The sequence below is a fragment of the Larimichthys crocea genome, chromosome XII (assembly GCF_000972845.2).
Source record: "Larimichthys crocea isolate SSNF chromosome XII, L_crocea_2.0, whole genome shotgun sequence".
NCBI classification, from domain to species: domain Eukaryota; kingdom Metazoa; phylum Chordata; class Actinopteri; family Sciaenidae; genus Larimichthys; species Larimichthys crocea.
In genome coordinates, this window is record NC_040022.1 from 16,554,789 (window position 1) to 16,571,564 (window position 16,776).

At 41.4% G+C, this 16,776-nt stretch overlaps 2 protein-coding genes across 5 annotated transcripts in view; one reads left to right on the forward strand and one right to left on the reverse strand.

Annotated features, from left to right (window-relative positions):
* Positions 1 to 6,698, forward strand: part of LOC104932603 (ephrin type-A receptor 3-like) — an 85,137-nt gene extending 78,439 nt beyond the window's left edge. Inside the window, exons 15-19 of one of the 2 annotated variants that reach the window (XM_027285800.1) lie at positions 339 to 548; positions 2,390 to 2,539; positions 2,688 to 2,881; positions 3,900 to 4,040; positions 4,297 to 6,698. In XM_027285800.1, coding sequence (XP_027141601.1) covers positions 339 to 548; positions 2,390 to 2,539; positions 2,688 to 2,881; positions 3,900 to 4,040; positions 4,297 to 4,396 — 795 coding nt within the window. In that variant the 3' untranslated portion in view covers positions 4,397 to 6,698. The remainder of the gene's footprint in view (positions 1 to 338; positions 549 to 2,389; positions 2,540 to 2,687; positions 2,882 to 3,899; positions 4,041 to 4,296) is intronic. The other variant, XM_027285801.1, reaches the window with a different exon arrangement.
* LOC113747159 (uncharacterized) overlaps positions 1 to 16,776 on the reverse strand; it is a 135,053-nt gene that overhangs the window by 47,092 nt on the left and 71,185 nt on the right. The window lies entirely within an intron of this gene.

Consider the following 16,776-nt stretch of genomic DNA (forward strand, 5'->3'; position numbering starts at 1 on the left):
CATGGTCAGTGTTAGAGAGGAAAGTTTTGTCTGCACTGTCAGATCCAATCCTTTGTGAGTAGGATTTTGTCGTGATCCTCAATTGATACCTGGGAGGAGAAATTCATCTTTTGCTTGCCACCCTTCAGAGTGAGGTCAAAATGCAAGTTTAGAAAGAGCCGGAAGAGATTCTTACCCAGGGACACTTCAGAAAAGCAGATTGCTGCTGTTACAAATGCTTGGCTTCCTGCTTGAGCTGTCACTTCCAGCTGAGGTTGTTGAATGACCCCGCCCTAATCACTACACCACCCTGCAGAAGCAGTTACGCTCTGTCTTTGTCTCCTTGTCTTCCCCTCCAGAAACACGATGGCCAGTTCACAGTGATCCAGCTAGTTGGCATGCTTCGTGGCATCGCCTCGGGTATGAAGTACCTGTCAGACATGAGCTACGTTCACCGAGACCTGGCAGCCCGAAACATCCTGGTCAACAGCAACCTGGTGTGTAAGGTGTCCGACTTTGGCCTGAGTCGGGTTCTGGAGGACGACCCGGAGGCTGCCTACACTACGAAGGTAAGACAAACACTCAGGCTTCAGCTGCCTTACATAAATCTTATCTGCAGTTAGAGTTTATCGACCCACTGACCTCTACAGTTAGAATCAATCCAAATTCAAACCTGACATGCATGAAATCTTATTTTAAAGATCTGAAAAGCACCAGCGGGCGTATTGAGCCAGGTATTAGTCCTGTTCACACATACAGACTCAACAAACATTAGAGGCTCAACAAGTTGCTATTAATTGCAACGGGAACCTTCAAGTAACATTCTGGCGCTGCCTCTGCGATTTAAAACTCAAAAGTTGGCACTTCAAACAAATGTGGGACAGGCTGATCATTGCAATAGACTCCTTTTTAATTTTATATGATATAACTATATAACAAGCTGCCGGGACTTGAGAATGATGAAAACACATCACTCAGGAAAGTAACTTCTTTGTCGTTTTTCAGAGTAGAAATAGGACAAAATGTCCAAACTGAATATGTAAATTAAGCTAAACACACCTGGAAGCCGCAGTCGGAACCTGCTGTTTCGAATCTATATGTCACAACAAAGCATCAGACAGATATAATGATACACAGATCTGACACCCATGGCAATAGCCGGAAAATAATACGTAAAATGTTTCTGTTATGATAAGACTCTAACACGCAGCAGCTGGTTTTCTAAACAGTTCAAGTTTTGCATGAGGTCATGATGTTACAAACATGCATCGTTGGCAAAATTAAACGCACAGACTCCTCCTCCCCCTCATGTTTTTGCCTATATATAGTCAAATCAAAGAAGTCTTTCACCATCCACTCACAGAGCACAGAGAGAATAAAGAAACTCAAACGTCAGTGAGTTAAACCACTGCGGAGTAACTCATCTAAAATGCCCACAAGGAGATGGCATTATTCATATTCATAGGAAGTGTTGGGGATGTTATTTTTAATATGGCATTAGCATTGCCCTGGGAGGAGTGTATCAGCCGCTGACTGCTCTATTGCAATCACACACACACACTTCCACTGATGTCAGGAGACCTAGATGGAGAGCTGCAGGCAATGGAGGGGTGGGGATGGGTGGGAGAGGCCGAGGCGGAGATGGGAAAGAGACACAGAGAAGGATGATATCAAATAAGACTGCGATCGAGGGAAGCTGTGAGGGAGAGAAAATAAGGGAAGGCAGGGGAAGGATCCAGTGAGAGCAGTTAAGAAAAAAAAAAAAAAGAGGATGGGGTGGACAGGGGGTGGTGGAAACAAAAGTACAGTACAGAGTGACTTGGCAGCTTTGTCTTTTATTTGACTTTGACCAAGAAGAGATGGGGAATGCTAGGTGGTGCAGAGGCAGCTGCCGCATGTTAAGAAGCTGAAGCGAGCCCTATAGAGGTACGGTGTGTGTTAGACAAAGTGAGAGAGAGAGAGAGAGAGAGAAGGCGGGGGGTATCCCACTGCCTATTGTGCCTATACAGTGTGCTTTATGCAATCCTTTTGATCTGTGCGTCAACAACAAAGGCAGGAGTACTGCGAAAGACGAAGAAAAAAGAAATCGACAGAAAAAGAAAGGTCAAGAATAAACAGCGGAGCAAAAATAAATGATGTTGTGAGCGTATTAAAGAGGAGTGCTGTTTTGTTAAGTTGCTGTGTAATCTCACCTGCTGTGTTCTTAAAGGCAGCGGGCTTCTCTGCAGCCACCATCTTACAATTTGTTTTGTCAGCTCCGCTCTTGATTTATTAAAGCGCTCAGCCACAAACGTATTAATAAAACAGCCTCTAAATATTTACACCATTACAGACGAGGTAAAACATCGAGTTCAGGGTGACGTATTGAGTATGCCAGGAATGTGTTGACTGTGTTGTGAACCTTCTCCAGGGAGGGAAGATCCCCATCAGATGGACGGCTCCAGAGGCCATAGCCTACAGGAAATTTACCTCAGCCAGCGATGTGTGGAGTTACGGTATCGTCATGTGGGAGGTGATTTCATACGGAGAGAGACCCTATTGGGAGATGTCCAATCAGGATGTGAGTCACAAACATGCACATCATGTCTTACAGTGACTAACCTTTTCCTTCAATCTGCAGCTCAGTTCTAAACTATGAACCTGAATTTATCTGGATATTTTTATTTACCACTCTACTTGATATTTTACACTCTCTCTCTCTTCGGCAGGTGATCAAAGCAATAGACGAGGGCTATCGTCTTCCTGCTCCGATGGATTGCCCTGTGGTGTTGCACCAGCTCATGTTGGACTGCTGGGAGAAGGGGCGTAGCGACAGGCCGAAGTTTGGACAGATTGTCACAATCCTGGACAAGCTCATCAGAAACCCAGCCAGCCTAAGAGAGCTGGCCAACAGCTCGGCATGGTCAGTGGGAGAAAGCTTAACAATTAAAGCTGTGAATTCAACACTTTCACTCGCACGCACATGCAGTCCCGAGATACTTGGACTAGATATTAGACAGATAGGACAGTACATGGACCGAAGACATAATGACAGCCGCAGATAAACACGTAAATCTACTTTGCCACTTTAGAAAATTGTGCAAAGTAGGAAATGTCATTTCAGTAAAATCACATTCTTATCTCTTGTCCTCAAAGTAATATTTGTCAATGAGATGGTATGAAAATAAGGTTGTGGGTTGGCATATCCATAGTCATTCAGTTTAACAGACTCTCTGCCTCCCCACCCTGCACACGTCCGCAGAATCTCATTATTTTTACATTTACATTCTAACACTCCAGGCATTCATGATGATGTTTAGAACCAGATCAGCATACAGAGTATGTTTCAGCCTCTTTCAAAGCAGACAGAAGACACTATAAACAGATCTAAAAAAAAAAAACAGATTTCCAAAAGAAGAGTCTTCCACACAAGTCGGATTGACTACGACAGCACAGCACTGTATGCAAGTGTGGTTGTAATTAGTCTCACGTATGTGAGATGTTTAGTGAATTTGAGCGGAAAAATTAATAAACCTAACAGTCGGAAGAAAGCAAACGAGTCAAAGGGTACCGCAAGTAAAGCTGCGTGCACTTGTACTGTGGGGAGGAGCAGCGATGGGGCCAATCATTAATCATACTTACCCACTAATGGCTAGGTTTAAAGTTTAGGGTTTATGTTTTCTTTTCACGGCAGATTTGAGTCTGTCATGCTGCGGTTGGTGCAGAGTTAAAGCTATTCTGTCCAAAAAGCAGAATTCAGCACCATGAATGAGCATTAACAGACTCTTCAAATGTGCTACAGAGAGTTTTTATTATTATAGATGAAAGAGAGAGATTTAATAATCTGTTCTGAGAACAAATAATTGACCAATCAGAAACTGTTATTTAGCCACTCAACAGGACAAAATGTCATTGAGTTGTGAGTGTGCTTTGTATCCCAGCAGGGAGGACCCGTCCACCCCAGAGTTCAGTGTGAACACAGTGGATGAGTGGTTGGAGGCCATCAAGATGGGCCAGTATAAGGAGAACTTTTCCAGTGCTGGATATGTCAGCTTGGATTCAATCCTCTACATCAGTGTCAGGTACAGAAGGCTGGGGATTCATCCCAGTTAAATAAAACACTCAAAAGGTCAACATTGTCAGTAAAAGACACATCGCATTCCACTTGAGTTGTCAAGACATTTGAAAAATTAAAGAAAGGGATTTACACAAGTATCTTGGACATGAAACCCCAGCAGCTGTTTGGCATTTGAAGGCAATGTAGATTTTTTTTTTTTCTCTAAATGTGCCATTAATAATTCAGATTTCGGTCTGCATGTTTTTCTATCTTCCTTGTAGTGAACTGGCTAAGATGGGTGTGACTTTGGCCGGCCACCAGAAGAAGATTTTGTCCAGCACGCAGAGCCTGCAGACCCAGGGGACACACGTCCAAGTATAACAGTTTCCACATAAACACACAGTGAGACAGAGCCAAAATGGATGCTCCTGTGAAGAGTTTCCCCACTGAAATGGAGTTGTAATGGATACTCTGTGCTCGAGCCTCCATTGATTTTGAGACACACTGAGATGGAGACAACATGGACGCTTGACTCCTTCACCCTCTCGCAGTTTCACCATTATTCTCATACTTGATGGGCACTACCGGTTTTAGTCCCAGCAACACAACCACCATTACGGAGCGACAGAGAGACACATGTCCAACAACAAGGCCACATCTAGAGCATCCCAGACCATTTCACATCATATCAGCTCAACAAAAGAAGGAAAAAAAAAGATTTTTAACAAAAGAAATTACAATAAAAACAAAAAACAAATTAGAATATAAATATCATCACTGTTTGTGAGGTGTACAGTTGGTTTTTACTGTCATTTTGTTTCTGTTTTGAGTTCTCACCTTGAAGAGTTTGAAATGGGTCAGAAGATATGTATATGTGTAGATATATGTTTATATGGGCTGTGTGTCCCAAAACTGTAGAGATGGACCTAACGTTTGTATTGGTGGTGAGGTTTATATCGGTCAACCTTAATAGGAGTTATTACCTAGTACGTGTATGGCCCCTTCCATTGCTCTCTGCACACAGAAAGCCAATGAATGAGCTGGGAATTCTGAATGACATGAATGTGTGGGGCGAGGGGAACAGAAAACCTGGACCTTTAGAGATAGAGAGGGATGTAGATTTTGCTAGCTCATGTAGGATGGAAGTATGATTCATTTAAATTGTGTATTTGACCAGGACAAGGGCTTCCCTAGCGACTGCTCTCAGACACACTTCCATAGCAACTAGACCCCAGTGCACATGTGCTAGTCTGCTTGCACTTAGGATGTAGGTGAGTGCAAAGAAACAGCAGAAACTGCTTAAGATGCAGTTAGCACAGAGACATTTTTATTCTTCCATAACTGACTATGTATTCCAAACAACACTGTCTCTTCAGCTCTTACGGTATGATGTTGTTGGAAATATTTCAGCCCAAGAGTTTGCCTTCCCATGTTTCAGGTGTGTTAAGAAAGTTATAGTGTGTTGTGTAGAGCAAAGGCGATGCCAAGGTCATGATAGAGTTGACACTGTTAAGAACGTGTAACTTGTTTTTCCAGTGTTGTGCCATGTACAGTAACCTTGAAATGTTCATCTGGGCAACATACCACCATTCTTACTATACACTTTCCTTCAATTGGTTCTCATTGCTGGATGGTAACACAAGGCCTGTCACAATATACACTGCCCGTCCAAAAAAAAAAGTCACTACCTGGATTTAAAGCAAATCGGTAAAAGCCTTCCATTGGATAATTACTGCAGTGATTAATATGTTTCAGCTAGCAACAAGTTATTTAACCCTAGCTGATGCTGAGGAGCATCTCATTTCTTAAACAACCATGTCAGAAGACATATCCAGTGGTCATGGAAAGGATGTTAATCAGTTTCAGAAGGGTCAAATTATTGGCCTGCATCAAGCAAAGAAAACAACTGAGGAGTTCGCTGAAAACACTCAAACCTGATTAAGAACTGTCCGATGCATTATTAATACCTGAAAGGATAGTGGTGAAACATCATCTTGGGCAAATCAGGGTGAGAAGAGAGGCGGATGAAGTAATGCACCCATCATCCCTAATGCCCACCATACAAATCTGTGATGGCCGTTTTTATGACCTGGGGTCGCTGCAGTTGGTCAGGTCTAGGTTCTGCAATGTTATGTCCCCAAAGAATGAGGTCAGCTGACTACCTGAATATAGTGAATGACCAGGTATTTATTCACTGATGGCACAGGCATATTTCAAGTTGACAATGCCAGCATTCGTCTGGCTCACATTGTAAATGAGTGGTTCAAGGAATATGAGACACCCTTTTAACATATGGATTGGCCACCACAGAGTCCAGACGTGACCTCAGCCCTCAGCTCAAGAATCTTTGGGATGTGATGGAGAACACTATGCTCAGCGGTGCGACTCTCCCATCATTAATATAAGATCTTGCCAGAAAATTAATGCAACTGTGGATGGAAATAAATGTTATGACATTGCAGAAGCTTATCAAAACAATGCCACAGCAAATGCGTGCCATACTTAAAGCTAAAGGCAGTCCAACAAAATGTCAGAGTGCAACTTTTTTTTTGGACGGGCAGTGTAGTTGAAAAAAAGTCAGCTCGATGAAAAGGAGCATCGGAATGGACCCTTTTTCCAGCAAGATTAAATGTACGCAGTGTTGATTTTCAGCCGTGCCACCACAAGAGGTTAGATTTCACTTTAAAAAAAAAGATTTGTGTGTCTTGTACCGTCTCACTTTCTTGTTATCAGTCATGCCAACCTATTTCAAGCACCCCTAGATTCAAAACAGTACCCATAAGGTCAATTTACGGTCAACAACGTTTACAGAAAAAAGCAAATAAATAATTGGTTTGTTGGTTTTTACCAAGGAAGGAAACTGCTGCTTATCACATTAATTACAAGGTTAAATATGATGGGACCCTTTTTGTGTGCACTGCATTAACTGAACCTGCTTTAGTGTATTCCCACACCCGGTTTTAATATATGTGGTACTCTATAGGACCAACAGTGGCAAAAAGTACAGTATATATGATTGTATCATAGTGTAATATATGTACAGTGTTGATTTCCAATGTTAGAATGTTTGTAATGATAACAATGATGACGACTATGATGTACTTTTATTGTGAAAAAGAGATTTCTGAAGTACTCGTTCAGGAGCGGGTCATACGGGAGGAAAAGTGAAGGGAGGTGATTTGTTGGTCCGAACAAAGGAATGTAGCATGGTGCGAAGCTTCAGCTTTGATTGACAGGTGACAGTGACTGCAGTTTCTACCATAGTGTTAGAATGAGTAGAATGGACTTTCCTTATTGATACACTGGCTTAATTTGAGTCATCAGTAACGGTAATTACATGCACTTTTTAAGCCTGTGTTGGCCTGCAACACAACTTGTAAAAACGCTTGTTCGGGTGAGGAAGGGATGGATCAGACTGCTATCCACTGACATCACAAACTGAACATTCGCTAAACCCCTTTTTAAGTCCCCCCCCAAGCAGAAATTGTCCAACCATAGCTTAGCAACCGTAACTAGGCACGGCAGACCTGTCAAGCTTTACATTCACATCCACATGCTGAAGCCATTCGCATGTAGTAAGATTGTTACTCTGCATTTTAAGAGTTTGGATGGTGGTGGCTTTGTTTAGCCTTTCAAAAATACAAATGTGTAAGGAAATAATTAAACAGTGCGTTTGTCTGTTCTAATATAAGCTGCATTATTAGCATGTCGGGCTAACTAGATAGCCACCTACAGTAGTAGCCAAGCATTACTTCCAAGGTCAAGGTGTGCATCATTGATTAACTCGCTTACATTTGTTTGTGGGGTTACAGATTACGAAAATGAAAGCCCTGTTCACAACTAGCCCATCCATTGTGTTGTGTCTCTCCAGCGTGGTGAATCTGGTCTTGCCATCAGAGTTTAGGGTTAGCAGCTTCATCCTGCTCCAAAACAACACTCTAAGAACTCCAGCAATAGTGTTACATTTGCTACATTGGTTAATCCTCACCCTTAAAGCATTTTCTGATGCAAACGTTTTGCCTGGGACTTTCAGCTTTAGCCTTTTTTTTAGTGCTACACCATGTAGCCATTCATATTTAAGACCCTTTTTACAGGGTTTTCCCTTTTCAAACAAGCTGCTGGAAACATTAAAAAGTCAGCCAGGGACAACGTTTTTGACCAATTCACAAACTTAGCTTAGTTAGGGAGCTACAGCTACTAAAAAATAAACCAGAAAAAATGGTTGTTCTGTGGCTACAAATGAGAAGTTGACCTCTGTCTGACATCAAGGACCCACTGTTAGCCCAGTGAATAATTCTGATGTTAAAATACATTTACAGCTTAAAAAATATAATCCAGAAATAAATACTCTTTGCCAAACCACTGCTGTTTTGTCAAATATGACCCAGACAAAAGTACAACACAATTCGGGCAGTCTCAAATTGTTAGTACATTCTACTCTTGCTAACTCTATGATTTCACTCTAGCGGACTACCCTTAACCGCTGGCCTTTTAGATGCCTTATTTACTGAGCTATTGTTCTTTTCTGTTGCCCTATAGAGGCGATATTAAGAGTAAAGTGTATGTACAGGTAGTATTTATCTGTGTTCTTAAGATGACCTCACATCAACACCCTGGTTTTGTAACATCCCAGAGACCCTGTCCTTTACAGAACAAAGTCATTTTGATCTGCAAATATTACAATAACTCTTAAAGCTGATGACCTGTAAAAGTTGATGGTGAAAATGATAGAATTGTTCTTATTTATTTGAGTCGTAAGATATCCGTTGATCAAGAAGTAATGTAGGTTATGGATGTGGTTAGCTTACAATTTGATAGGCTATATTTGGTTTGCAAAATGATTTCTATGTGCAAAATTTCTCATGCAATGTCAGGATTAGAAAAGGACACCCAAACAATGTGGTCATACTGCTACAATGTCCTTCCTTTTTACAAGCTTATTCAACACAGAAGTTATACCCACACTTCGGTTTCAATGCTCTAAATCCCAGGTTTGTGTCACTATTCACCCTATCAAGGTTACTTGTGGGTTGTTCTGCTTGATCTCAAATAGTGTTTGTCCTCCATTTCCCACCAGGTCTGTATTGTAAATGTTAATGAGTGATTCTCATTCAAGGCTTTCAGCTTTCTGTCTCTTTCTCTCCCTCTCTCTCTCTCTCTCTCTCTCTCTCTATCTATCCCTCTTTCTCTCTCTTTCTTTGGCCACCATGCAATGCTTATTTGTCCCCATGCCAGTTCCTCAGCATTGCTTGTTGTAAAGGGTGTAGGCATTCTAATGTCTTTCATGTTGCTGTAATAAATATGCTAATATTTCTAATTTCTCACCTGAAGCCTGCAGTGTCTTTTTCTTTCACACATTTTCTGCCTTTTTTTCTTTCAGACACACACCAATCTGTGCCCACACACACACACACACACAGATATATTACAAATACGCTTATTCACTTGCACAATTTCACAGTAAAATTACACTGTGCCTTTACATGAAAGTGTTATGAAGCCCTTGCTTAATTATTTTTTTGCTGTGTAACAAAGCCTGAAGGTATCAAATTTTGTTTTTGGTGAGCCTCTGATCAGTCTTGCAGAAAATCAGTACATGGCTTTAGAAATTTAAGGGTAGTCTCATTTGTCCCCAGCTCTGCCCTAATGGTGATAGCAGTGGCGAAATTTCTATCATAACATAACTTGAATGGCAAAATATGGCCATCCAGCAACCACATCTTCATTATCATTGTGTGTGTGTGTGTGTGTGTGTGTTCCTTACTGAGAGATAATTCTGTCTCGGGGGAGGAGGAAGGTCAGTGACTCCTGGCCTTGGTTAACCCCTTAATGCACTGACCCAGTTGCTGTCACTCTATGTTACCGCCATTACACCTCATTTAGCCCATCATATTAGGCTCCATATTCCCCTATCGCCCGCTCCCTCTGTCTCTCTTTCTCATACACACACACACACACACACACACGGCTAGACATACAAAATATTCAGAGTCCTGTTCTCCATTTCCTCAGTATCTATCTTCTTCTACTGCCCTCCTCTTAATCTTTCTGCTGGCCTTGTGCATCCTCAATTTTTCCTCCCCTTTCCTATCCATCCTGTGCAGACAGACAGAAAGGTTGTGGCTAGTTCTTCGACCTCGACTAGCCCATTATCTCCCCTCTCCTTGCCTCTTCCTCTTTTCATAGCTTTCTAATTTCCTCTACGTCCTTCCATTTATCTATCTATCCATCCATCCAAAAGTTTTCTCCACATGCAGCACACCCTCTCTTTGAGGTTCATTGCCTCTTTTGGTTTGTCTCACTGCTATCACCACTGGGTTTCTCTTCACTATTAAAGGCCAATCCATAACTTTGGGCTTTTGTCTCCAGGTGTCTCAACAGGGAGAATGTCATCTCACGTATTTACTTTGGATAACATGGAGGCTACTGGGAGCCAAAGGCTTAGGCGATTGATTCATCATGCAGCTGCTATTGGCATCATGTGAAAAGGTCAGGTGTCCCTATGGAGAACACTTTAAAAGGCCGTTGGTGACTGATGAGCCTGTCATGTTTGTATCACATACATGCACAAGCACTCTGTCTCTCACTCCGTATCTCTGCCTTTCTCACTCTGTTCTTCCTTCCTGCACTATCTCTCTATGACACACACACACACACACACATAGCCCCTCTCTCTCCCCCATGGGAATGGTAATTGGGCCCCTCTGTCATGCTGTCAGGTGTGGGTTTGAGTGTCCCCTCATGTGCAACATTAAAATAACACAAGAGACCAAACAGCCATAGATCCACCATGACCTCGCCAGGGTCAGCCATATGTGTACGTGTAAGTGTGTGTGTGTGTGTCGATAAATGTGTGAATGTGTGTGCTCATAATGCTCGTGAGATGAAAACAGATGTCCATGCGTGAGCAGTGTGAGTATCAAAAGGGGGAAGCAAAAAGAAAGAAGCAGATAAAATCTGAACCAGAGGAAAGATTTCATCAGTCATTGGTTAAATTTGCTGAAGTTCCTGCTTTGTCGCTCTTGATTGCATTGCGTGTGTCCTCTCTAATCAAATATGGCCGAGTTCAGACAGGCTCAGTGTTTCGCGGTCCACACACACACACACACTCATACACACATCAGTGCTCTTCTGTCTCATGAGGTTTTAGTTTGCTATCAAAGCGATTTCCTGTCTCAAATTTTCATCAGTAATCAAAGTTCCTGATTGAATTTGAAAAGTGAGCCCAGCTCTATAAATCACATTACATGCCTCACTCCCATCATGCCTGGTCTCATCAGCCACAGGAATGAGACGCCACCCTGGTGTATGTCTGCGTCATGGTCTCTGTGTATGTGTGTGTTCTTGTGCATGCCGTGGAACGGGAAAATGGATGTTGACAGAGCTGTGATTTGATCCATGCAATTTTTAGTCGGGACAGATAAAACAAAGAGGAGAGAACAATGGTGAAACAACAATAAAGATAACACACCTGGGTCTGAAACAATTCCTGGCATTTTTGCGAGTGTCAATTTGATACCAGATAGATGGAGTTTATTGCATCATTGCAGCTCAAATCAGTCATAAACTTAAGTTAAGTTAATTCTGTGAAAAAGACCCCCAAGGGGTCAGGGAGCCCCAGCAAATCCAATCCAGTGTTTCTGCTCTTGGGTTTTTTTAATACAGAGGCTATTTTATTAAAATACAGTAAAATTAGTAAAACAATCTTAAATTTAAGGTTTGATAGCAGGATTGCTGCTTTAAGAAAATACTGCCCTGCATCTGCAGCTTTCTTTAACAGCTTCATATGATTGTTTATATAGTTTTTAGTTAGTAGGGAAGTTGTGTGTTTCTGCTGTGGCAAGAAGCTTTAGAAAGGAGTCAAATAGTCTCTCTTCATCTCAAGTGTGAACAAATACTGTAAAGTTCAGATGCAGTTTTTGAACCAACGGCAGCACCTGACAGAAAAAAACAAACAAGAGGAGTGCACTCACTTTGTAGAGTGCAGATTTTGGCCAGGTTTGTCTGGGGGCATATGTGTGGGTGGGTAACAGAGAGCGCAGGGCGTCCAGTGTGCATGAAATGATGGGAAAACAATACGCAGGTTATATTATCAAAGTGCAAATCTGGACAGAAACAATTCCAGAACAGCAGCGATGTAAAATGTCAATTATAAATTGAAAATGCCAATGAAAGAATCCGCCAACACTGACATGACTGTCACATAGAGGAGGGTCTCCAAGCAGTCTTAACTACACACAACACTACCACAACCACCACTTAATTACGCGACACACTGCCATGTCATGAACAGGGACATTAGCTATAGAGACCAAACAGTTGTCTGTACCAGGCTGTAAACATGTTTATTTCTGCGGTGAAGTTGGGCATTTGAATACGGGCACTTATGGAGACTGACTCACTTCTGCAACCTGTCTCAAGTGGCCACTCGAGGAATTACAGTTTTTAGCACTTCTGCTTCGGTTTCATTTCCCAGCACGGGAGGTTGCCACTTATACCTATAGTATTGTGCATCAGCAGATTGGCCCTCCTACGGGTCGGTTAAGAGGAGTGAGGATTCAGCAGTCAATGGCAGTATAAAAGAGCAGTCAATAAAATGTGTTTTTCAAGAAATGTGCATCAACAAAAACATGAGAGGTCCCTGAACGTACAATAATGGCTTGCAAGATTAACTGTGGACAGATACATGCATGGATACACACGCACATACACAACCAAACGGGTCATGCAAAGAAACTACTAAAAATGTGAAAAAAAGATGCAAAACAAAGAGATCCAAAATGACTGCAAGGAGACTGCACACTGTCAGACTGTCTCATAATCCACCCATCGTTCGCTGCAAATATGCTAAAATCTGTAGCATTTCCAAATACTGTTTGACCCAAGTAAAATAGGCAACCAGAAAAAAAAGAGTCAGCAAGAATACTGCCTGTATTGGACAGCTGTCACCGCCGAAAATCAGTAACAGATTTGGAAAATGGAGCAGAAGCAGATAAAGAGAATAAGAAGAGAGGAGAAGAAATAGTGTTTGAGTTTGAAAAAAAAAAAGGTGAAGAAAAACTTAGAGGGGGTTTGGAGGGACTGAGACAATATTGACCACATAATCCTTCACAGATGTGGGAATCGCTCTTAATGCCTGGCAGACATGACATGCTGAACTGCTATTGGATGACTCAAGAGGGACTCTGACCAAAAGCAAACTTACTCTTGCTGAAATCGTGCTCTCTATGGACAGAGAAAAAGATGATGAAGATCTACATTTAGAGCAAGGGACCACATCTGTTATGATGAAGATCTACATTTAGAGCAAGGGACCACATCTGTTGGTCTATAAATTACATTAACAGATATACACACACACACACACACAGCATATCTTTTCAGACCTTAGTAACTCATATGGGGTGACAGTGTCTATAGAAGCTTTATTTATTTAAATGTAAACACACTGTTAATGTCTTCCTACTCCGAAATGTACAGTCCTAGCTTTGCCCTTCTGTGAAATCCCATTATGAACCCTGTGTGTGACAGCTGATTGCAGTATGTTGCATGATTTGCTGCGTCTGCTGCCTGTGTGTGTGTGTGTGTGTGTGTGTGTGTGTGTGTGTGTGAGTGTGGAGAGACATGAGCGTTCTTCTGTACACACCACGTGTTCACGTGTGTTTCCTATCCTGTATAATCAAACGCAGCTCTTCAAGTGCCATCAATCAAGCTTTGATGTTAGGAGGAAGAGCCTAGAAACCGCAAGCAACCTCCCTCGATGAACTGAGGCTGAGCTGAGGCTGAAGCTGTTTTAATGTTGGTGGATCCATAGGAAATGTTTTCTAAACCAAATAGAGGTGTGGAAGCCTCATGAGGCCTGCAGCTAACTATCTACATTATGTAGCCCATCAGAAATGTGGTCATTTCAGAGTACTATATAATGTCTTGGCTGGTGAAAATACAGACCTCCGTGGTTGACATCTACGCTGTTTTTTTGTAACATCAAAGCAGCAAAACAATATGGTTCTGCTCTGCGCATCAGCCCGTATACTCATGCCCCTTTCATCATTCCCTTGTTTTGTTTCTCATCTCAAGAGGATATGAAGCAATGAGTTGGCATTCACAAAATCTTTTGCAGTAGTACAGTTGTTATAGACATACCCCATATGGTTTTGTTAGATAGTAGAATAATTGTCCCATTTGTTATATAAAAACAAAATACTTGGACGTTGTCTCATAAATAATAAATGGAATGCATTTCTATAGTGTTTTAATGCGCTAGATTGAAAATACAAATTGAGTATCATACCCATAAAACTTTCCTCCATCATTATCTTTGGGAGAAAGCCCTGTTTTCTTTTTTTTAAGCACAGCTTTGATGCCTCCAAAAACATTTGGTAGGCCACCATGTTCAGATATTCCAAAGATATGTGGGGTGGTCTCTTAATTTTTTCCAGAGTTGTGAATGGAAAGCACGGGACATTTTAGTGGTTGGAATGACTTCAAACTGAAGGTCTCACGAGAACATCATTAGACTTAGAAAAACTCACTGTCACTGTAAGTATAGACATTTTTTTAATGAAATCGTAGAAATGTCTTCATATTGTGGTGTTATTCTGGATGTCTAGACTGAGGATTGCTACTAAAAAACACAGGCACATCTCCTGGTCTTCATCTTTGGCTTCTTTTGTTATATGCCCACCTTTTCTATACTTTGCTGCCTTCCCTCCTACATTTACCCCACCCTCCCCTTCCTCCAGCCTGTTTGTCATCTACATAATGGTTGCCATTGACAAGTGGGCATGTCTACTTGGCATCGATTGGTGGTGGCCTCTGGGGATTTGACAAGTGGCATAAAAAAGAACAGCATGGGTGAGAGGTGCTGTTGGTAGTGTATCTGTGCGTAGGTGTGTTATTACAGGGGAAATTACAGGGTTTGGAAGGTTCACATTGTGCAAAGAAACTGAAAAAAATCATGTGTATCAAAATGATGTAACAGTGGAAAAATATATAACGACAATGACTTTCCTCTAAAAAACAAAAAAAATTGGAGGAGGACGACATGAGGGATCGACCAGCTTGTGTGACAGGCTGGTCAATGAGTTGAAGTTGATGATGAAGGTTTTCGGTGGTCAAGGGTCAATAAGAGACATTTGGCTCTTCAAATGCATTTCTACTGCATCCCCTAAGGCACACACATTTGTATTACAGCATTTCATTTCTTGTTGATTTTGCTTCCAAAAAAAGGATCTGCTTTTTGTAAAATGTACTGCTGGCATCAACCTGAAGTACACACATCAAGATTAACCTTTTTTTTTTAACAGATATCTGCAAATGAATGTAGAATCTGTGGGAAAGGAACAAAGACTTTGGGACCACGTTTCTGTTTTTGTAGTCCGGGTAATACTGGCGATTCATTGTTTTTTATTTAAAGTTATCCTCTACCTGAAACGTGTCGTTCTTGTCATTATCACGTATCATGTTGCCAATCGGACTGCATTGGAAGTTTTGGCCTGGATATCTGTTATCTGTTTGCCTGGATATCCGCTGGCTATACCAGGCTAAATCAATTTCAGGTGATAGCTGATAGCTTTCGAGATTGCCTCGTTTTCATATAAAATGATTACATTTGTCATTAGGTGAAAACCATTTAAATATTGGACCTTTAAGAACACACAAAGTGTGATGAACTCCACCACTTTGGTCAAGACTGAATCTTAATATCTTAATATCTGAAGTTTACCAGACACTTCCTGAGGTCAAAATTTTAAAGCAACGACATTACAGTACCAGCCGGGTTGCCTTTGGCTGGTAGCACAAAGTAGCACTGTGAATATAGGTTCAGACTCGCAGATCCACTAACATGGTTGTAGTCTGGTTTTCATATAGTGCACTGCTTTACTGCATACATGCCATGCTCTCCATCATCTAAAGTTTTAATGAACTCAAGGTTTCTAACATTAAAATGAATTAGAATATTTTGACTGAGTATTTTCATTTAGGCTTTTTAGACATATTGCCATCTTATTTTCAGCCAATAAACTTTTCCAAACTTCACAGATCGTTGGAATGGAATTAAATAAAACTGAATTAAACCTCTCATGTAGAAACCGTACGCACATACACAGTAGTTAAGCTTGCCTGGGGAGACGTGAAGAAAATAAACATTGGAAGTATACATAGAAAACCAGCAGGACACCCAAATTACAAGTTTAAGAGAAAAAACAGTTGCTGGGTTTTTGTAGTGTAAAACCACAATCACATGGTTTGTAAAATGTCATGGAAAACTAACAGCAACTTTGGAGGCCCACCATTTGCACACAGACACACAGAGTATCCATAACCACATGCAGTACGCACACATACTGTGATAGTTGATGTTTGACCACACAAGAGGGGTGACTAAAATAGTGTGCAACTGCTGACTCAAACTCTACTTGTGGTCTATTCACAAAAAAAACTAAAAAACCTTCAAGCTTTTCTTTCCGTCTATATCCCTTGTCAGACTCTTTGTGAGTGTTTATTGTTTAAACCATTACAACAGAGCATTTGTTTGTGCATGTGTGTGTGGTTACACGCACACACACACACACAAGTATGAAGCACAAATACAGAGCTAAGGGAAGGTAGTCGAGGCTCTAAATCAGCCACGTGCTTACTAACAGAGGTTTGACCCAAATAACAATGTAATTTATGAAGGCTTTTAGGCTCCCAGGCAGCCATGGAAATAGAACAGAGAATAATGTGAGTCTGACCGTAGCTACATCACTTCAGTTTAT